The 23,648-nt window shown below is 43.3% G+C and overlaps 1 protein-coding gene across 7 annotated transcripts in view; it reads left to right on the forward strand.

The window, feature by feature from the left end:
- Positions 1 to 23,648, forward strand: part of APP (amyloid beta precursor protein) — a 274,512-nt gene that overhangs the window by 158,628 nt on the left and 92,236 nt on the right. For 2 of the 7 annotated variants that reach the window (XM_019467786.2, XM_019467787.2), the window contains exons 7-8: positions 10,423 to 10,590; positions 12,916 to 12,972. The exons of 2 other annotated variants lie outside the window; for them this stretch is intronic. In XM_019467786.2, coding sequence (XP_019323331.1) covers positions 10,423 to 10,590; positions 12,916 to 12,972 — 225 coding nt within the window. The remainder of the gene's footprint in view (positions 1 to 10,422; positions 10,591 to 12,915; positions 12,973 to 23,648) is intronic. 3 more of the 7 variants (XM_019467788.2, XM_019467789.2, XM_019467790.2) reach the window with 2 other exon arrangements.

The following is a 23,648-nucleotide window of genomic DNA, read 5'->3' on the forward strand; positions in this document are numbered from 1 at the left end:
TGGTAGATGTGGATCCCTTTTCTGTAGTCTTGTATTCATCCTATAATATTTCACATGGAACACTTCCTAAATTTTAGAATTATTATTTAGATACTAATAATAATAATCGGGGCACCCGGGTGGCTCAGTTGGTTAGGCATTGAACTCATGATCTGGGCTTAGGTCGCGAGCTCGGTGAGATCAGGTCCCGAGTCAGGTTCTGTGCTGACACTTCCCAGCCTGCTTGTGATTCTCTGTCTCTCTCTGCCCCTCCCCCACTTGTTCTCTCTTTCTCTCTCTAAATAAATTAACATAAAAATATTTTAAAAATAACAAAAAACACTGTGATAAGTAATAATAATAATAATAATCAGGGATCAGCAAACTATGACCATGGGGCCATATGGCCAGTTACCTATTTCCTAATACAAAGGTTTTCTTAGGGCACAGCCAATCCCCTTTGTTTATATACTGTCTGTAGCTGCTTTCATGCTACAGGTGAATATTTGCAAGAAAACGCCATATGGCCTTCTAAACTGGAAGTGTTTACTGTCTGGGTCCTTACAGAAAACTGAAGAAACTGGTTATTAGAAAAGTATGAGGGAGTTTTTTTTTATTTCAAATAGTACTTTCATTAAGGTAGTTTTATTAAGTTTAGTGGCAGACTGCTATGGTGTTTAATAGAGAATTTTTAATGATTTCGTGGCCTTGGGCTGGTTAAGTAACATGTGAGTCTATTTTCATGGGTATGGTATAGACACTGATAGGACGTTCCATGTGTGTTGAACAAATTACTTTGGACAATCCATGTTGAGCATTTACTATAATGCCTGGCACATTGTAAGTATTTGGTTTCTTTTAGAAACACAGGCTGCCTTCGGGCACCTGGGGGGGGGCTCAGTCGGTTATGCATCTGTTGGTTTCAGCTCAGGTCACGATCTCACGGTTCATGAGTTCGAGCCCTGCGTCGGGCTCCACGCTGACAGTGGGGAACCTGTTTGGGATTCTCTCTCTCTCCCTCTTTCTCTGCCCCTCGCCTGTTCACGCTTGCGTGCACGCACTCTCTCTGTCTCTGTCTCTCTCTCTCTCTCTCAAAATAAATAAACTTATTAAAAAAAATTAAAACAGCACAGGCTGCCCAGAATCAAATCCCAGTTCTACCACCTAACCATGTAGATTTGTATCAGTCAGGGAATCTGTAAGTCACGCTGCTTCTGTACGTCATTTTAATTGTTTTGGGAAGATTCAATGAAATACAATCTATGAGCAACATTTAGCACAGTTCTGGTAGACAGTAAGGGTTCAATTAACCCAAAGTGCTATAGCTGTCTTGATTATAAGCATTATTCTGATTTTTCAGAGAACTAATGTTTACTACTAATTAGGAATGACCAAGGTAAACCAACAGACTGGTTTTTTAATAATAAAAAACATAAATGTGATACATCCACATCTATCGGTATAATACAGGTGGTATTCATAGACACATGTTAAGAATAATGAGCAACTTAAACTCAGTTTCTTGGTTAAAATTTTAAGATTTTTTTGTTTTGTTTATTTCGAGAGAGTGAGAGAGAGAGCAAGCGTAGAGGAGGGGCAAAGAGAGAGAGAGGGAGAGAGAGGAAAGAGGATCCCAAGCAGCCTCCATGCTGTCAGCACCAAGCCTAATGCGGGGCTTGAACCCACAAACCGTGAGATCATGACCTGAGCCGAGATCGAACGTTGGCCGCTTAACTGACTGAGCCACCCAGCTGCCCTTGTTTAAAATAGTTTTTAGGAATATACATTGTATATTAAAATACCTGCAGTTAAAGTTTATGTCTAGGTGACGATTAAACCCAGATACTATTAAATGCTACTGCATTTCAAGATAGTGTTTCGCTTCTTGCGGGTATTTTGAACCTCTTGGAAGTTCATCTATTAAATGGACCAAGACACAGATACAGGTAGCTCTTTAAGCATCGCAGATTGATGAGGTTAAAAAGTTTGATCTCGTGTTGCTTGCCTTGGGCTAGATGACCGAACGCCACAGAATTATAAAATCTTTCTTCTCCCTCTCCTAGCCATTAACCTGGGAGTAGCGCGATGTGATTTACTGCTGTATGTTGTACCAGCATCAACCCTCACATTTAACTCACTCACATTTAACTTTTCACAGAATTTGGGGGAAAACTGAACCGAACTGGCACACATGAAAATGTGTTCACATACTCTTGTCAGAAGCCTCGTGGCAGCGTGCTGCCCAAAACTGAAAATAAAGCTCCAGTTTGTATTTGGGAACAAGGCAAAGGGATAACGGCTCCTCCCTTTCCTGGAAGCCTTTACCTCAGTGTTAATGACTAAGGGCAAGCAAGATCCACCCCTGTTCCCGGACCAGAACGTAGCATCCTTCCTAACGATGTCAAGAGAACCCGTGTTGGCCCTGGGCCATAGATGTGACAGGTGGCAGCCTGTTAGTTTGTGCCCATGGCATGGCAGCCATTGATTTTGAGGTATTAGGTATATCCTTTGATAGAGGCAGAGGGAAGCATGGCTTTGACACCTTCTTTCCATATTGCTTGATAGTCCTGATTCAGAGAGCCCAGTCAGGTAGTTTGGTTAAAATGTGACAGTGAGGAACACAGTCATATAAAAAATTGTGTGTGTGTGCAGACATAACTTTCTATTTTTTAATAACAAATTTATTGAGATATGATTTGCCTAATCGTAAAGTACAGAATTCAGTGGTCTTAGTATATTCACATAGGAAATGTTTTTGAACTTCATTTTGCTTGGTATTTCACATGACTAGTAGTGCTCATGGCCAGCACTTTCCATCTTGCATTTCTACCCTGTGTGTATAAAGACGCCATGTCAGAGGGGCGCCTGGGCGGCTCGGTCAGTTAAGCATCTGACTCTTGATTTCAGCTCAGGTCATAATCTCACGATTTGTGAGTTCAAGCCCTGCGTCAGACTCTGTACTTATCAGCACGGAGTCTGCCTGAGATTCTCTCTCTACCCCTCCCCCGCTCATGCGTGCCCTCCCTCCCTCCATCTCTTTCTCTCTCTCTCCCTCTCTCTCTCTCTCTCTCTCTCAAAAGTAAACAAATGAGGGGCGCCTGGGTGGCGCAGTCGGTTAAGCGTCCAACTTCAGCTCAGGTCACGATATCACGGTCCGTGAGTTCGAGCCCCGCGTCGGGCTCTGGGCTGATGGCTCAGAGCCTGGAGCCTGCTTCCGATTCTGTGTCTCCCTCTCTCTCTGCCCCTCCCCCGTTCATGCTCTGTCTCTCTCTGTCTCAAAAATAAATAAACGTTAAAAAAATTTTTTTTTTTAAAAAGTAAACAAATGAACTTTAAAAAAAAAAGATTCAATGTTAGAATAATGGACATAATAAGCCAAAGGTATTTTAATGCAATTATGTTTAACTCTATTAAAAATAAATATTTTCATTCTAGTTCAGTTAAAATCCAGAAACCTGATCTTTCTCATGTTTTTCCCCAAATCAGTTGCTGTTCAAAAAATATACAAATGCCTCAGATACAACAATTGCATATATCTCCACAACGTGAAGTTTGCAATTAAAAAAATCAAGGGGCACCTGGGTGGCTCAGTCGGTTAAGCGTCCGATTCTTTGGCTCAGGTCATGATCTCACAGTTGGTGAGTTTGAGTCCCATGTCAGCCTCCACACTCAGCATGAGAGCCTGCTTGGGATTCATTCTGTCCCTCTCCTTCAGTCCCTGCTCGCTCGCTCTCAAAATAAACATTTTTTAAAAAATCAACCCTAATAAAAGAAATCCAGCAAATGAGAGGAAACTTCATTTAAACACCATGTCGTTTCCAGAGGCACTGCCTTTTAGTGGTCCATACGCCTCCCTGAGGAGGGTCTCAGATTCCACTGGCAGATCCCAGAATTGGGGGTTTTCATGGAAATCTGTAGTTCCCTTGTAGACAGATGCTTTCTGGACTTTGTAAGCAGGGTGGGTTACACCTCTTTCTCTCAACCATGAACCATTTTGCCCTTCTGACACTTCATTGCTGATTTCCAGCCACCCTTCCAACGTCTGACCTGTTAGGATTTTGTTAAAAGTGTGAGAAATCAAGGTGAGGTGAGGCTGATATTCAGGAAAACCCTTCAGCCTTCCAGACAGCAAAAAAAAGCCCAAATTTTAAAAAGTAAGACACTCCCGGGGCACCTGGCTGGCTTGCTCTGAAAAGCATGTGACTCTTGATCTCGGGTGGTGATTTCGAGCCCCACATTGGGTGTAAAGATGACTAAAAAAATAAGTCAGTAAATGTTAAAAAAAATATAAAAATATGAAAATTAAGAGAGTCTTGAAATGGAAAAAGGAGTTTTGAACAGAAGACTGGTAAAGCTGCACTGTGTTTAGTTTATAATGGTAAGACTGTTCAGGTATTTAACTGTGAGGACAGGGTTATCTCTCTTTTTCTTGAATTTATTTATGTTCTTGTTAGATATAATTTCTGAGACAGAATATGAAAGTATCACAGACTAGAGACAAATTTTGTGTCTTGCATGCAAGCTCGAATTCCTAATGTTTCATGCTAGAAGCATAGAAAGCCCTTGCTGGGCAGTCTCATGACTAAATCCATTCTGGAATTTTTTTTTTTTTTTAAGTTTTTGGGGTTTTTTAAAATATTTATTTATTTTTGAGAGAGACACAGAGCGTGAACGGGGAAGGGGCAGAGAGAGAGGGAGACACAGACCCGAAGCAGGCTCCAGGCTCCGAGCTGTCAGCACAGGCACCAATGCGGGGCCCGAACCCACAAACTGCAAGATCATGACCTGAGCTGAAGTCGGACGCTTAACCAACCAAGCCACCCAGGTGCCCCTGGAATTGTTTTTTTAATTTATTTATTTATTTTGAGAGAGAGCGCGCGCACAAGCAGGGAAGGGGCAGAGAGAGAGGGAGAGACGGAATCCCAAGCAGGTTCCACACTGTCAGTGCAGAGCCCCACATGGGGCTCGAACTCATGAACCGTGAGATCATGACCTGAGCCAATGTCAAGAGTCAGATGCTTACCCGACTGAGCCACCCAGGTGCCCCTGTCCTGAAATTCAATGCCGGTTGTTAGGCCAGATTTGTGAGGTGTCAGTGACTGTTGCTTATTATCCCCCCCAGTCTCAGGATTGGGCACAATTACTAAAATGCCACGTGAAATCTTCTGGTAGTAGGTTGGACTGAGGCAGGACTTTTCAGCCACAGCATTAACAGTGTTTGGGGCCCGATGGTTCTTTGTTGGTACTCTTCTGCTCATTTTAGGATGTTCAGTAGCACCATCCCTCCCACCTGGTACCAGTAACACCCCCCAGCTGTGACAGCTCCAACTGTCTCTAGGCATTGCTGGATGTGTCGTGGGAGGGGATGGTTGGGGACAGATACTCTCTGGTTGCAGACCACTGGGCTGTGCTCCTGAGATCTACAGTGATGCCCAGCGTTAAATCTATCTGAGCAGAGAAACTCCCCTGCAATATCGTGTCTCGTCTTAATGCCAGCCGTAACCCTTCGCTCGGCACTTTGCACATCCGTAGGTAGTCGGTGCAGAATAAGCAAACAGAACCTATGCTAAAACAAAGAGGGTAAATATTCATTTATAAGGTGAAAACAGATATTTGAGATGTAGTGTAGTTTCATAGCTTAGAGACAAGTCACAAAATATTTTTTAAATACTACGTATGCACATTTGCCATATAGGCAGTGAGAGATGGAGAAAAACTGCCTTCCTCACTTTGTTTTATATTCTTCCAAAAGCAGTTTGCTCTCCCCTGGTGCACTGTTTTAAAATCGCAAATGGGTGGGTAGCAATCAGAGACACGTGTTCTCAGCTGGAGGCTGCCCAGCCTTCCTGCTGGGCTCTGTGACAAGAGACCAGCTAAAATGGCAAGGTGGACACGCTCAGTCTCCTCCAGAAAAGAGCCTGAAACAGCAGGACCATCCTCCAACCTCTGCCTCGCTTATCCTGGAGCATCCTTCTTGAAGGAAGAACAACGCCTACATAATAACCCTTTCTTTAAGGAGAGGTGCTACAAAGAAAGTAAATTTCAAGTCTCCTTCGTTGTGTCTTTATTTGTCTAAATAAAAATAATAGCTGTGATATTTCTGGTGTTCTGGCATGTTCCAAGAACATCACTTCCATTCAGATTTCGGAGAAGTGTAAGTTCTCATAGACTTAAATGTAAGTATGGTAGTTATTATCTCAGTATTGGATTTAAGGCACACGTATTGAAACTCTGTCAAAGAAATATGTATCTCTAACATATTTAAGTTTTTGAGATACAGCATATTTGAATTTTACAGCTCTACTAAAATATGTCCTATTCCTCTTCTCCCAAATAGATGTGGACTTCTTTTTGTAAGCCAAAACCTACGCTGCCTTTTACTGATCCTCCCCCTCTTGGTCATTTTGGAAAGTGATTGGGTCTTACATGCCTGGCTTTGACATTTCAACGGCTCATAAGAGGTGTAGGGTGGATCACGCTGCTTTCTCAAACATTAACGTCCATTTGGGTCACTGAGGCATTTGCTACACGTGGATTCGGAGACAGGGTTCTGGAGTGGATCCCGAGTCCCGGGTATGCTGGCCCAGCGGATCATGGACGGCACTTCGAGGGATAGTTTCTAGTAGCAATTCATGCCCCCCCCCCCCCGTCCTTTGCAGTTGTAGGAGATTGAGACAGGGAATAAGAAACGGAAAGGGAAAACTATCCTTATCTTTCTCTTTCATGCAAAGTGTGAAAGAACCCTGATGTGTCTTCCCGCTGAGCAGCTTTGTAAAAATTCAGCTTTCAAAGACCAAGCAAATTAGAAGAGTCTTACTATCTTCCTCCATGTACCTGTGACAAGTATCACTTGTGCCCTTCTTTCCTCTCATTGGTGTGGTGTGGACAACTGCTAGCCCGTAAAAGATAATTCAAGGGTACAGGAATCTGGTGAGCCACAGCCACTGGTAGCTTGAAATACCCATGGCGGGACTGTTCACACCGTGGACATCATTGAACATTATAAATCACACTCCCCCACCCCCCACTGGAGATAACCAGTTTCCCAGCATACCCTGCCATTCCTGTCAGTGAGAATAATCGCTTTGCCTTGTTTCCAGCAGAGGACACGGCATCTTATCTTATTCGGAGTTTGGAGCTTCTTGTAATACTGTGTTGCACTTCTACACAGCTTAGTGAAAAACAGGTTTATTCCCATAACAAAGTGGAAACAAAGGACTCGGGAAAAGTCCCAGTGGTGCCCTCTTGTGAATGCTTGCCAGCACGTCACCACGAGAAGACTGATGGGTCTAAATACTTACAAATGGATCGCCTTGAGGTGGTGGCATTTTATAAAAATACTCTCTCCTCATGGAGAGATGTGAGAATTGGGTCAGGTGTAAATGGAGTGACAGGTGTATTGGGTAGCCTCAGAGAATCGACACAATTTGGTAAAGGGCCGGTCAACCACAGATACCTTGTAGAGACTTCCGTGACACCCGTCATTTCATACTGAGTCTGTGAGTTCATTACCTCGCACAGCTGTTCCCATCATTTGCTTATCTGGTCCAACCCGTATTTGGGGCTTAAGTGAGATTTCTAATAAGACGTTCATTCAGCCTTGCTTACCTGTATCTATATGTCTCTATTTAATAAAATATGATTACTATATAATAAATACCCAGTCATTTATTGCCCTGATCAGAATTATTTTCTGTTGGGCAGGTTTTCTGATAACTACTTGCTAATTGCAGGCACATTATAAAATCTCCTTTTAATTAAAAGTACATATACCGGGGCGCCTGGGTGGCCCAGTCAGTTAAGCATCCGACTTTAGCTCAAGTCATGATCTCACAGTTTGTGAATTTGAGCCCCACGATGGGCTCTATGCTAACAGCTCAGAGCCTGGAGCCTGCTTTGGATTGTGTGTTTCCCTCTGCCCCTCCCCTGCTTGCGCTCTGTCTCTGTCTCTCTCTCAAAAATAAACGTTAAAAAGAAAAAAAAAGAAAGTACGTGTATCTATTGTTGCAAAAAACACACTCTTAAAAAATAATTGTTTTTCTAGTACGTTGACTTTCTAAAATTTTTCTTAGAAGAGTTCAACACAGATGTGGCCACTTTATTCTTCAACAGAATATGAGATGTGTTGCAATAACTTAGGCTCACAAAGTTGCACCCTAGAGCGATGTTTAGAATTGCAAGGACAAATGAAGCTGAAGAGTAGCTATTCTAAACTTATCATTTGCATTTAGAACATAAGGAGATTCCGTAAAAACAGGTCTCCTGCCCTGCATAGCTGTGATGGGGGGGGGGGGGGGCGGTCTGTGGCAGACAAGTACAAGAAGACACATTTTGGTACTCTTAAGAGGTCTAAAATGGGAGGATAGCTATGAGTTACAGAGCCGTGATGAGTTTTGTTGCCTATGCTCCTGGGGTCATGCCATGGGGGAGAGGCATTCGAGTGCCAGCTTCAACCACAACGGAGGCTCAGAGGACACCGTTGTCTGGGAGTCTTGTTGGAATTAGTACAGCCTGAGGAAGAGGTTAATGATGAATACTGTCATGTCTTAGAAACAAGAAAGAAAGAGCATGTCACATGAACATGTACAGATTGGTGAGGGGAATGCAGAAGAGAGAGCCTGTAGGTATTTCTTACAACTGACAGGGAGAGAAACTAAGGTCCGTGAGTGGAGACAGCTTAATGGCTGTGGTTTGCCAGGGACCCCACATCTGGGGCATGTGGCTTTTAGCTCTGTAGCCCAGAAGCTGCTTTGTCAGTAGCTCAGAGGTGATCAGACTCTCTCCCCTCCCGAAGCTGTTTGACCCTTTATAAGTATGAATACCAGTTCTTTAATTTGTGGGGGATAAATCAGATTGCCAAGGGGGTGGGAAACTTGTGTGAATGGATTGGCAGATTTTCATCAGACAGGAGAGCTCTGTGCAGAAATCAAATTGAAAACACATCATGGCTTCACAAGGATGGACTTTTAAAGCAGCAGTTGAATGGGAAGACCTTAGTGACGGTGCCATGGAGCTTGATGCTCCCAGAGCCAGATATTTCCATCCGAAAACCACCTAAAGAGAGCCAGAAGTACCTTAGATATCTGTTACGCTGGCGTTTCTCCTGCACAGTGTTTGACCTCCACCTTCTGAGCTCAGTGCTGACCGTCCTTCCCTACTCTGTTGACGTCATCATGATGGTGGTAACTTCTGGTTTTGCTATCACCTCTTTGTCTCAATAGGAAAGAGCTTTAAGTGGTGTGTATAAGCAAGTTAAATAGTAGTTCTCTTTTACATAGACCTTGTCGATCTTTATCTTTGAGTGAATGGTCAGTCTGTTAAATATTCCTACTTTGGAAGCTCTGAACTCTGCATGACTTTTATCTTTTAGAAGGATGCTTTTCCTTGGTATGACAGTAAAATTAATAATCAAGACATCTGTGTGTGCTAAGGCATCAGCAGGCTCTCTAGAAGCCTAGCTAGGGCAAGACATAAACTCAGAGGGAGAACTGTTTTCCCTTTAAAAAAATGGAATACACGTGGGAGGTAAGGTTCCTATTCTACTCACGATAACTTTACAAATGGAATCAGATAAGTTATTGTGCTTGTATCAATCAAGGATCATGAAATTGATCTTGGGGAGGGTGGCCAAGCATGCTGACAGGTAAGATATATTTTCATGTAAGAGCATACGTGGTGTGTGTTAACAAATCAGAATTGATTGACTTTGTTTTGTTGTTTGGGGCATTATTGTCCAAGGGACGGATTAATGAAAAATCAAAAATTATATTTTACTAGAGTTAATATAACTGGCTGTCAATCCCATTTACAGATGTTGACATACGTTTTCAAATATGGTCAGTGGACAGGCTGGTTCTCTGGAAACTGGATCACATTCGAAGTATATTTATTTTATACTTTATAATTTTTTAATGAAATTTAATATTTATTTTATACTTTATAATTATTTTATACTTTGAGTCAAGGCTGTTCTTCGTGAAGGAAAACAGTCAGATGTTCGTGAGAAGACAACGTTCTTTGCATCGTAAACAGACACAACCCTTTTACCTTTAAAGCTGACTGGAGGTTCCTTGAGAAATTTGTTTCTTACCGGGAAGAAATGTTTCCGCGTGCAGACCCTTTGGGGCACTTGCTATCAATCTAAAAGCAGCTACCAGATGTGCTCACGTTCTAGCAGGAATCCTTTCATTCCTACTGAGCCACTCATTAAACCAGATGAGAATGCACTGCTTTGTTTCAGAGGGAATTCTAACCTCCTGGCTGGAGATTAAAGTCCTCGGTACATGTTTGGCAGAGGCCGCCCAATAATCCCAGCCCCGGTGACCCCCCCCCGGGGGGTGGGGGTGGGGGATGAGTAAGGTGTAAGAAAAGTAAACATGCACGCGAACAGCGAGCAGGTGCCTTTTCATGCTAAATGTGGTTCCCCACGTCTCCTCTGATTAGAGGTGTGCTCTGAACAAGCCGAGACGGGGCCATGCCGCGCAATGATCTCCCGCTGGTACTTTGATGTGACCGAAGGCAAGTGCGCCCCGTTCTTTTACGGCGGATGTGGCGGGAACCGAAACAACTTTGACACAGAGGAGTACTGCATGGCCGTGTGCGGCAGCGTCAGTAAGTGGACCTTCCCCGAGCCTGGCCACCTCTCGTCTTTTCTCGCCACTGACTCTGCTCTTCGTAACAGATTGGTTTTCCTGGTTCTTGGGAGTGGGTCTGTCGCTGCCACTAACCACGTTTCTGTCCCCTTCTCTAATTGCCCGGCGTCTCCTCCCGTATGTTCGATCCCGAGCACCCATCTCCGTCTTTCTCTAATAAAGCATGGCCGCGGGTGTGTTCCCTTCCCAGCTGTGGTGCCTCCGTCTTGCGGTCTCTAGGGACTTCTCTCGAGTGCCCCTCTTGAAGCCACGCCGGAGTCGCTGTGTTGTCTTCTCGACTGTCTGTGCAAACGGATACTTGTGTGTTTGTCTGTGCACATGCGTGTTCAGGTCTATGCATGTGCAGTACATGTGCAAGTAAGGTTTCCCGCCGGAAGCCTGGCGGGTGCGGCTTCGTTTGCACTGGCAAAAGGCGCACTGCTGTGATGAGCACCTTTAAGCTGTTTTGTAACGTGTGACTTTTATCGCGGCCGCAGAGAATGTGCTTGAATGGAGCATACGCACGTCGAATCCAGAAGACAGAAAGGGCCCCAGGGGCCTCTGAGCTCACACACGGACGCTTGCAGTATCAATGTTTCGTGCCCTCTCTTGGAAATAGAAGAAAACTCTCCACTTAACATTAGAAACCTTGAAGGACAAAAGACTCAGGGAATATAATTTTCACAGCCTTTTCTCTTGAACTTTCAGTTTTTCATAACGCTGGGGGAGAGAGACGCGGAGTGATAATGACTTAAATAGGAGATGAAACTGTCCACAGAGGTGATACTCAGGAGGGAGTGAGCCAGACATAGGGGACTTCTGTTCCTGTGAACAGCCTCCCAAGTTAAAGTCCCAAGTTAAAGTTGGGTATTTTGTAAAGTTGGGTATTATTAAAAGTTAATAATTTTATTTATTTACTATTGTTTGTGAGTAGGACATTTGAAGTACTCAAGGGAGATTTGCTCACCTTGATAAACTAAAGATTAAATTCATTAATTGTGCATTTCTTTAAGAGACTCCTGCCTTTTCTCCCTTGTGCTTAGGCAGGCGATAGCTCCCACTTCCTGCCTGGGATTCCTAGGGATAGTATACATTGTTTTCCACTGCGATCCTAGGCTTAAGCCAAACAACAAAAGGACCTCACCATTAAGACCTTCTATTGTGAAGCCGAGCATCTAAGTGGAACCTAATGGAAAAGTTCCCACTGGTCTCCTGTATGAGGGATGACTCCATTTCTGTCATGTGTGAGAACAGGTGTAGGAATTGGTAACCCCAAGGGCCTCTTTCCTGGCCGCCATTGGATGATTGTGGCTTCTTGCGGCAAGGACTCCTTTCTTCAGTTTCAAACAAAGAAGTTAATTAGGTCAGGTAACCGGGAACACAATGGGGGATTCTGTTGCCTGCAGCTTCTTGAACAAAGAACTTTTGTTACAGAGATTCTAACTGGCTTAGCTGCTGAGGGAGATTTCTTGGCACATTTCCAAACTGTTTTCCTCTATTTCCCTGAGGTGGATTTATTTTTTGGAATATAAATTGTATGTGTGTGCGCGCGCGCATGTAATAAGAAAGGGTTTTTGAAAATTATCGGCAGTGAGGAATTTGCCTCGAGTTGGAAATGATCCCCCCACCAAAACACGACAGCGGCCTATACGCACACAGTCTCCATTTGATCAGTCTGATTTGACTCAGGCTGGGAGTGAACAGTGGGCAACACAGGTCATTTGGAGCCTCTGGAGGTGCCCTGGATGGTACACCTTTTGCTGAAAGATTTGCAAAAGGCAGAGATTCCCAACAAATGTGTAATGGATAAGCCAAGCAGTCCGTATTTAGTTCCAGGGTAAGGAGGTTATAGAATAGTTTATCAAGAAAGCAAATGTGAGAGGCTTAAGGTCAGTCAGAAGGGTGGACAGACCTAAGGGGACAGTGAAGCCTCAACATGTGGCCCGAGATGAGAGCTGGAGGCTGCCCTACGAATGGGTGAAAGGAGTGGATCCTTGGGACCTTGGTGATGGTTGACACTAAGGAGGGAGAATGGGAGCAGGAAATCCTCGGGATGTTACTTACAAGTGGTATTGGAGACAAAATACCCAGCACGCTGAGATATTATCGGGCAAATATATTTATGTTTACTTTGGTCCTGAGCTGGGGCCAAGCCTGAAGGTGTTTGTGCAGTTTTGTTTTAGTTTTTAATCCAATGTTTTTGTTTTTGTTTTTCCCTTTGGTCAGTGGAATCATGTAAGTTTCAGCCACCATTCCCATGTTTCTATTTTTTGTTTTTAGTTATGTTCTCTTATTTTCTCCATAGTGTCCCAAAGCTTACTCAAGACTACCCAGGAACCTCTTCCCCAAGATGCTGTTAAACGTATGTTGTCGTTCGCTGGAGGGGGTTGGGGGGAAGGAGGAGATAGTACAGTGCATGGATGTATAACTCCAGCATCATCACTTTCTTTGCATGGTTCTGTGTTTCTTGAACACCTGTCTTTCCATAAGATGTGTATTTCCATTGCTTTGCTTGTAACTGTGTCCAGTTTTGCCAGACAACTTCAGATGCCAGGCTACAAGGATTGACTCAACTTCTATTTCTGATGAAAAATTTTTTTTCAGCTTCATGTCATTCTGCTACATACCGTACGTATAACATTACTGTGTTTTATTTGGCATCACTATTCTATTTCCTAAAGCTGTCAAGATGCCATAGCTTTACAAGAGGCCATGAATATAAGTGACTCGTTTCCCAGAAAAATACATCATATACATGCGTGGTGCTGACTCCACGGACCAGTGTGTATGCACGGGCTTCACTTATGTGTTGTAAGGCAGATGTTAAGCCTTAGGAAGTGAAAGACTACCTTTAGATTCCCTAACCACCTCTTCCTCCTCTCCCTGAATGCACCTTACTAGGGCAAAAGTGCCCGACCTCAGGTTTTATCATTAGGTTGTGGAAAGATTCTCCCAAAGAAATCATCATCCAACCTTAGAATGTCTGTGTTTTGTGATTGATTTCACTTGGTGTATCTGACTACCTTGGTTTTAAAATGTTAACACACAGGTATTTATTATTATTTTTTTAATGTTTATTTTTGAGAGAGAGACAGAGCGTGAGGAGGGGAGGGACAGAGAGAGGGAGGCACAGAATCTGAAGCAGGCTCCAGGTTCCGAGCTATCAGCACAGAGCCCGACATGGGGCTCGACCTCATGAGCCGTGAGATCATGACCTAAGCTGAAGTCAGACGCTAAACTAACTGAGCCACCCAGGAGCCCCCACAAGTACTTATATTAAAATGTGGATTATATCCATAAATAAATTTATCCTTCTTTAGGTTAAGGATGATACATGTGCACACACACACATTATTGATGCTTATAGTTGCTAGAAAAAGAGACCAGATTTCAGCTCGTGTTCATATATAATGAAAATGAGCATATATTTATATTATCCTTAAAAAGCCTGGTCTCCAAATTGATGAAACCAATTACCTTTAAAAAAAGGGATAAATAACAGTTGGAGAATTATGTAACTTACAATTTCATCATAGACCATTAAGGTTTTTTAATGGCCACCATGAGATTCACATTCATTCACTTTATATATAACTTTTGAAAGATGTGGGAGTTTCACTAGTATAGTCCACATATTTTTGTGATTGTGACAAAGCATTTTTTTCTAACAACATTGAAAGTATTACAAGTGAGTAGACACACAGGACTGGAGAAAACTGGATATTACACTGTAGGATTGATACTATATTGATCTTTGTGGCAGGTTGCAATTTACCCGGTGTTTTCATGGATCATTTATTTTTCTCAGGAACACTTTGTGGGCATTTTCCTCATTTCCTTTATACATACGAGAAAATGAAGCTGTGAGAGCCATCAAACGTGGCAGGACCAGCTTTGAAACCTAAATGGTATCGTGGCCCTGCACTTACACTCCATACGGTCAAGTATTGGGCTCTGTTTTTTACGTTAGAAAAATTAGTATTTGGAGTTCAAAATGCATTTTAAGAATACAGAAAATAACAGAAAGAGGAAGAATATTACAAACATTTTTTCTAAATGCATTAAATAAAACATGTATCAATAAATGAAATATCTTCCCCCCTTTTATAAAAAATATTTCATTTCATAGCATGTTAGCATACAATTGTATTTTTCCATTTTTAGTAATTAACAGAAATGAACATGACTTGATAAATTTATTTTCATGAAGTACCTGTGTCCTCAGATTTTCCAAATAGACTTTGAAGATCTCTCGCAATTTTCTCTTTCCCAGTAATTTTCTCCGACTACTTGCAGTGTATTTGGGATCATGACACCTTTCCTTTCTGGGAGGGGAAGTGATTTTGGCGGCTATATTTTCTCGTCTACCTGCAGAGACTATTTATCACAGGGAGTGAAGTGATCTGCAGTGCTGGTACAAACAGACTAGAGAAAGCATATAATTTCTAGTTATTCATAGCCTGCGCAGCTATGCTTCCTTATTTATAGCAAAGTTACACATCTGATTTAAAGGATTCACGGTCATCTGGAGGTCAAATGCAGATGGCAGGATGTAGTCGGAGGAAAAGAGCCCAAAAAGAAGGTGAGCAAGCCCATAGGATTTAGCAAGATGGGCTTGCACTTGGCTTCTCCACCAGTCTAGGCTTTACTGGAGGATCTCTCTTTTCCCCAGAGTGGTTTGTTTGATGGGTTTCTCAGTTTGAGTTGCTTCTAGCCAAATAAGAAATATGAAAGGAGATAGGAAAAGCTTCTCCGTCAAACTGATGTAACATTGCACACAAGGAGGGGCGCCTGGGTGGCTCAGTCGGTTAAAGCGTCCGACTTCAGCTCAGGTCACGATCTCGCGGTCCGTGAGTTCGAGCCCCGCGTCGGGCTCTGGGCTGATGGCTCAGAGCCTGGAGCCTGCTTCCGATTCTGTGTCTCCCTCTCTCTCTGCCCCTCCCCCGTTCATGCTGTCTCTCTGTCTCAAAAATAAATAAATGTTAAAAAAAAAAATTAAAAAAACAAAAAACATTGCACACAAGGAGAAGATGTGTGATGGTCTACATTACACGTACAATATTTTTCCTCTTCAAAGCGGGTTATGATCAGGTTAAATCTTTGTCATAAAAACCACTTCTGAGCATTGCAATTTTAAGGAATACTGATTTATTATTATTATTATTATTATTATTATTATTTTGTTCATAGAAGATAAGACTAAACCACAGGTAGAGAGAGAGATGAGGTTAAGAGCTTTCATTTTATTCATAAACTTGTGGATTTGAGTCCTTTAAAAAAAAAATCCTTTCCTGTTTGAAAAAAGTATCTGGTGAGACCTGAATTGTTTCTGACATTATTTTGTGTCTGCCCATTTGGGTTTAGAACAACACAGAAGGTTCACATTCATTCTGCCCAGTGCAATGTTTGCTAACAACAGTGAAAGTACTATATAAATATCTATTGATTAGTTTCTGTTTCAAATGAGAGAATCATTTTTTTTCTAGTGTTCTTCCCATCAGATTGCATCTCAAAAGGCAAACAGAATGACTCCTTAATGGCATTTGATGTCACACAGAGCATCGTGCCCGTATTTAGTCAGCTGATTGCACAAAAGGGTCTGGCCAAAGAGAATGACAAATGACCCATCTTTTCCTCTTTTCTTGCAGTGAGTTGTGGCACAGACAATAAATAAACCCAAGTCTCTCAACCTTGACACTGTTGACATTTGGGGCTAGATAATTCATTCTTGCGGATGCTGTCCTGTGCATGGAGGACGTTTAGCAGTATCCCCACCCTCTACCCGCTGGCTGCCAGTAACGGCATCCCAACTGTGTGAACTTAAACTGTCTCCAGACTTTGCCAGATTGTACCCTGAAGCAGGGACGGGCAAAGTCACCCCCAGTTGAGAGCCCCTGATCTAGACTAACGGTGAGCCCACAGCTGACGGAAAGATACAACCAGGCTGGTGCAAACAGTCACACTTTGCATGAACTCTGAGGGCATGTTGCTGCGTTGTCGGTCAGAAGCCTCCGATTCTCGGTTGACGTTTGTGAAAATTGAATCTGTTAGACCCGCATCCCTGCTCTCCGTATGTACAAACAAGTTGGGGTAGAAGTCGCTGTTGCTGCCCTGACTGTAGTCTTAGTTAGAGGTCTCAGTTTTTCTACTCTGACGCGAGTGCTGCTGGGGAGGCAGAGAACAGGCCAGCGAACCCCTGCCCCACCCCCTCCTCCTCTGTGTGTTTCATCTTCGTTTCACAGAATCCCAGCATATGCTAGAGAACAGCCATCTGTCATGATGCCGCACAGCCTTGCCACACAGATGACTTGGCATCTAGGATGCTCTTCGGGATCGTGTTTATGGCCTTAGGGTCTGTGCAAAGGCTGGATCTGGCCTCATGCAGGATCCAGAAAGGAAAAACATTATTTTTGTCCTCACATCAAAATGGCCAAGATACCATAGAATAGACTAATACACTGCCAGAGTGTATAAAAATAACAAGGACAAGGGTGCCTGGGTGGCTCCCTCTGCTAAGCATCTGACTCTTGGTTTTAGCGCAGGTCATGATCTCACGGTTCATGAGTTTGAGCCCCGCTTCGGGCTTTGCACTGACAGCGCAGAGCCCGCTTGGAATTCTGTCTCCCTCCCTCTCTGCCCCTTCCCTGCTCACACACGCATGTTCTCCCTAAATAAATAAATGGGATTCTCTCTCCCTCTCTCTCTCTGCCCCTTCCCTGCTCACACACGCATGTTCTCTCTAAATAAATAAACAAACTTCAAAAAAAAATAATGAGGACGTCAAATCAGGCCAGATCACCACCCCAAGTTCTAAAGCTGCCGCAGTGGCTCACAATTTGCAAACCACAGATAACTCACCGTGCACCCTTTGAATGGAATGTGCCTCCTTTGCCGCCGATTTGTCGTATCCTGTCCTAACACCCAGGCATTCGGTGTTTGGCCAGACTTGAACCATTGTTCTTAATCACACTGTACATGTTCTTCTGATGGCAAAAAGCAAATATTAGTCCTCATTAGTCCTCATTAGCACATTCACATCCACACTAATGGAACTGTGATATTTTTCTAAAACTACCAAGCACTATTAACAACAATTAAAACCATTAAAACATCAGTGGCAGTAAAATCTATTAGATTGACACATGAGAAGCCACATCTTTGGTATTGAGAAATAACCAGAATAAAAAATGGCTTTTTCCTCCAAGCTATCAGAGGGAGAGATCCTGAGATTGACAGGAATTGATTTGCTCAGCAAACTGGCATTTAAAAAAAACAAACAAACAAAAAAAAAAACTCCTCCTACTCAGAACAGTAAAAAATGCCCACCATATATATATATATATATATATATATATATATATGCTCTATTCTCCAGCTATTTCCAAGAAGAGTAAGTAGATAGTTTAATAAAAGTTTTGGCAAAAATTTTTCCACAAAAGACCAGAGAGTCAATATTTGAGGTTTTGCAGGCCATATGGTCTCTGTTATACATACTCAACTTGACAGTTACAGCTGTGAAAACAGCCACAGACAATAGGTAAACAAATAGATAACAACTGTGTTCCAGTAACACATTATTTACAAAAAAAAAAAAAAAAAAAAAAAAAAAGACCAGCATGCCAACCTTTGATTTAATAAAGCCGTTAACTTCTGAGCTCAGGATGTGCTGGTGCTAAGCTGGGTATTTTGAGGGACACCAACAAAGTAAACCAAGTTCTCTGCTTCCAATAACTTGACAGTTTTATTGATGAGATGAGACCTCGGTGTGTGATAGGATTAAATAACAATATAACGTTAAAACATACAAGTGTAGAGAAAGACTGGTGTGGACGGCCTGAGGAAAATGAAATTGGTTTTATCCTTAAGACCTCCGTAGAGGTTAACAGCTCCATCTGCCTTTTACTGCTACAGTTCCTTTGAAAGTAGATAATATTGCAGATTTTGACTCTTTGAACTCATCTGTGGAGTGTTGAGTGACTGTGACAGGTAATCTCTTTATGATCCACCATTAATGAAGTTGAGAATGGCTTCCGACACATGGACAGAAAACAATAACCGGAGGTTAAGGCAGCCTAGATGCCAGTTACTACGGCTGTGGCTGCACATGTGGTTTTCAGATGCAGACTCCAGGTTGCTCTCCAATTTTGTGGTGCACTGTGATATTAATAAAAACAATGCCAGCCTTCATGCCTCCACGCTCCTTTCACAGATCGACGCAATTCCCACATCAGTACGTGTCCATAAGACATAAAAAAGAAATGTAGCTTGACTAGAGTAAACACGGCGTAGATTACATTTTTATTACCTTCTGTCGGCACGATGCAGGGTCGGCCAGCTATGATCGCACTGCCTATAAAACAAGTGTGGAGCCGGGGCGTGCCGGGGAAAGGGCCTTTGTTCCTTTCTTCTTTTTCATTTTTAGAAGAGTCTGAAACGATATTTAAGGGTCGCACAAGCTGTTTTCGCATCACAAGCGGCCCCTCTCACCTGGACCTCGCAGGTGTGATAAATATTTGAGTTTAGGATGTGTTTGGGATTTAAGTAAGTCATTTTGGAATGAGAGAAATGGACTTTTCCTTCTTTTTCTTTTCATTCAAGTCAGGGTGGCAATCTGCATGCTCTGCCTTGTTTTGGGGTTAAATTTTCAGGTTCATGTTTCACCTGTATGTGAAGGACCCTTACTGCCACCTCTCATAGGAAGCACTGCCATTTCTACTCCCACTGTTGCCAGCACTGGATCAAAGAGCATTTTCAGCGATAAAGCAGTGACTGGAATAGGTCTTTATTGACTTTCATCTTCTGTTGTCAGTGCTGTGGAGATAAATTGCCTTTCTCCTGATGAAAGGAGACTAACCAGACTTTCTTGTTAGAATCTAACACTGGTATATTGACCAAATGCCATTCACGGGCCTCTGTTTGGGGAAACATTCTGCCTTCTGGCTTGTAGGTCGTCAGAGTTGTTACTGTTTGAAGGTGGGGTCATTCCTCCTTCTACATCCTGAGCCCTTCTTGACTCTAGAACTATGTATCCCCTACGGGGCACCTGGGTGGTTCAGTCGGTTAAGCGTCCGACTTCGGCTCAGGTCATGATCTCACAGTTTGTGGGTTCGAGCCCCGTGTCGGGCTCTGTGCTGATGGCTCAGAGCCCGGAGCCTGCTTCAGATTCTGTGTCTCCCTCTCTCTCTGCCCTCCTCCTGCTCGCACTCGGTCTGTCTCCCAAAAATAAATAAACGTTAAAAAAAATTTTTTTTTATATTATGTGTCTCCTAGAGATTGAGGAAACAAGTGAATGTCAAAATGATGGAGGCAGTTCTTCATGATGTCTGCAGTGTTTTGACTCTACATTCTTGCCGTCTTGGGTATGAAATGGAGTACATCGTAGTGATTATATAGTCAGAACGAAAATGAACTAAAAATTTAGCATCAACTTTGATTTATTAGCTGAATTTGATCGTGTCCCTGATACAGAGCTTCTTCCTAACGGGCAAGGGGAGGGACTTTTACCACATCCTAAAAATAATACCAGTTTTCCCCTCGTTTGGAAGTGAGTTTCCTAAAAATTGTAACCTTTTCTCAGGGGAAATGCTGCAATGGAAGTGTTTCATTGGCATCGTGTCCCCAGTGATGGTGATGTATTTTGTTACAGGAACATAGGGTGCAGCACCAGGCGTCATTAATAAACTGAAAGCAGATGTGTGCCAGACTCCATCCACCAAAAAAAAAAGGCTCCGACATGTGCCAAGAGAGTTTACAATCAACGTGAAGTGAGAATATTGTGACACCCATTGGTACAAAATTATTAAAACTGAAATGAACGCGCACACACACACACACACACACACATACACATGAAAAGAATTTCTCCCTTAGTATCTGGTTACCTGTGGTTTAGGTGATGAGAAAGCAAATCTGTGATTCGTCTTATGTCTGGGAGGAGGGGTGGAGAGCCTTCCAAGAGAACGCCTCACTGTCTCCTGCTGCTTTTCCAACCCACCCTCATTTTTATCTTTTACCCTTGAGAGACCTCCTTCCTCTTCTTTGCCCCTTGGCAAAGACAGAGTGACCTTTTTTTTTTTTCTTTTTTAATGTTTATTTTTGAGAGAGAGGGAGACATAGAATCCATAGCAGGCTCCGGGCTCTGAGCTGTCGGCACAGAACCCGACGCGGGGCTCGAACCCACAAACCGCGAGATCATGACCTGACTGAAGTCAGCCGCTTAACCGACTGAGCCACCCAGGCACCCTTAGAGTGGCCCTTTTAAAGCATCATATCACATATTTCCCGTTCTCAAAACAACTCCCATTGGCTCCTCGCCATCCTTACGGTGGGTAGCAGGCTTCGCCTGATGTGACCAGCGTTTCCTCTCTGCCTCTTCGCTACTTACTGTCTCCCTTGCTTCTTCAGCTCTGGCCACACTGACCTAGCTTGTCCAGGAATTTTCCAGACACTCTCACCTCTTAGGGCCTTTGTGCTAGTTTCTGCATCTGCCTGCTATGTTCTTGCAGCTGCTGACAGGGAGGTGGGGCTTCAATTCTTTGTCTAAACATCACCTCGATTAGACCCGGCCTGGCCACCTCCTTCCTGCTGTGGTCTCTCACCCACCCCCAGCTCCCTTCCCCTGCACCCCCTGATTCTTGCCAGCCCTGCTATAGTTTTCTTTTTTCTCCATGATAGAAATTGCATTCTAACAACGTGTCTTAATTTTGTCTTTTTTTTTTTCTCCTGAAGCGGTGGTTTCTCTCTCTAGAATATGATTCCCCAAGAACAGAGGTCTCTGTTGTCTTCATTGGTTTGTCCCGTGCGTCTCACATTAGTGTGGGGTGTAATTTTTGTGAAACAGAGGGATAAAGGAATGAACGGGCACACTCGAGGTGGCACAGTCTACATCCGAGCCGCCGTCTCGGCTTTTCAGATACCTCTGACCTCCCAGAGTAGCAAACAAGCCAGGATGAGGTTCATATTGAAAGCATTAGTCATCCAGAATGCGCTGGATTTGGGGAAGCAGAATGTTCACCTTGAGGCGGTAAAGTGCTGTGAAGTAGAACTGCTTTCCTGTAGCGTTTTTTTTTTTTTTTTTTAATTTGGTATTCCATTCAGACACCCATTCTTAGTATGAAAAGGTGTATGTCCTACCATGGTTTATAAGGCTGTTTTGAGACACGAAGAAAATCAAGACGAAGGTCATTTGACAGTTTAGAAGCCCACGCATAGGACGGTGTCATGTGCCGCTAATGATTTGGCGGCTAGAGGTCAAAACCCAGAGCTAAAGGCGTTTGACCCTGAATTTTAAGTCCAGTTTTCCGCGGAAGGGGAATATACCCAGCGAGCTTGCTTGCAGAAGGCATGAATGAGCACGACAGAGCAGGGGCCGAAGGCTAAAAGATCATCCAGCTTCACACGCCTGGCCCCAGTCTCATAACCCTACTTCTGCTCAACGTTGGTTGGAGGTCATTTGCCAGATAACATTCAGGGCAGGAACGGCTGTTTGCTAGAAAACGGGTCTGCAGGTAACTTAGCAGAGCATATTTTTCGCCAATTGTCGTTCAATAACAAAAGCAAATACTTTCCAGTGCCCTGGACGTATCGATGGGATTAACCCTCTTCTGCTCTAACAGTTCACTTTATAAGCCTTTTCATGGTTTACCTAATCTTCAACTCAGACCTGTTTGTGGGTCGGGGATATGAGGAGCTGTGTTAAATGCACAATAAATGCAATGGGGTAATTCTTGATTCTCCCCACGTATTAAATGGGGACACCTGGAAAGCACCTAGCGTGGTAGAAGCAAATGAACGTGGGCTATTATTATTTGGCCAACTTGGAAATCTGAGCCTGTGTCTCAATTTTTAAGGAGCCTCAGAGGTCTCTGGACAGGGCAGACTGCTGTATGTTAGCTTATAAAACCACAACAAAAGTAAATGTCCTAAGTCCAGTTTGCTTCTACTTTCTTCGTTGTTGAAATGACCTATGTTTTGGCGTGCCTGGGTGGCTCAGTCGGTTAAGCATCCAACTCTTGGTTTCAACTCAGGTCGTGATTTCGCAGTTTCATGAGATCAAGCCCCACATCGGGCTCTGTGCTGACAGCATGGAGCCTGCTTGGGATTCTCTCTCTCCCTGTCTCTCTCTGCCCCTTCTCATGCTATTTCTGTCTCCCTCTCAAAAAATAAATAAATAGATGCGCCTGGCTGGCTCAGTCAGTTGAACGTCCAACTTCGGCACAGGTCATCATCTCACAGTTTGTGAGTTCAAGCCCCGCATCCAGCTCTGTGCTGACAGTTCAGAGCCTGGAGCCTGCTTCCAATTCCTGTCTCCCTCTCTCTCTGCCCCTCCCCTGCTCACACTGTGCATCTCTCTCTCTCTCCCTCTCTCTCTCTCTCTCTCTCTCTCAAGAATAAACATTAAAAAAACTTTTAACAATACATAAACTTAAAAGATATTTTTTAATGACCTATGTTTTAAGTGACCCGTGATATACAGCTTCCCGTTCCTTTGTGGCCTGTAACATACCCTGTCGTTCCTCGAACCACTCTTTTCCCAAAGGAAGCACGTTTTTGAAAGGGCACAGGGTTCCTGCCCCTGCCCACACGGTCCTCGTTATCCTGTGTCTGGCCTACCGTGGACTTTATCACAAACCATCAGCTGTTCCTCATGTGACCATGTCTTTAGGACATGGGAATATTAGAGAAATAGAAGCCGAGCTCTCTGTACAAACCCCTCCTTAAAAACATTCTTCCCTTCCTCCCTACCAGCTGCAGGGTAGTGATAATGAAATAGTAAATTCATTTGCACATATCAAGATGTACCATCATTCTTCTGTCCTTGCCTGTACAGTGATCTGGTTTGCTCATTGGTATGAATACAGGAATGTTTCACTCACACTAATTGAAATGGAAGGTTAGTGTGAATGGCTACAATGTTTGATTTAAAGATTAAAAGAGAGACTGCTTCCTTTAAAGTCCTTAACTAAAGGAAATAACAAGAGCCGCTTACAAGGATTTACTCGAAGGGAAATACTGGGTTCAATGGAATAAATCAGTAAT

This window comes from Panthera pardus, unplaced genomic scaffold (genome assembly GCF_024362965.1).
Source record: "Panthera pardus isolate Hobbes unplaced genomic scaffold, ASM2436296v1 HiC_scaffold_16, whole genome shotgun sequence".
Taxonomy (NCBI): Eukaryota; Metazoa; Chordata; class Mammalia; order Carnivora; family Felidae; genus Panthera; species Panthera pardus.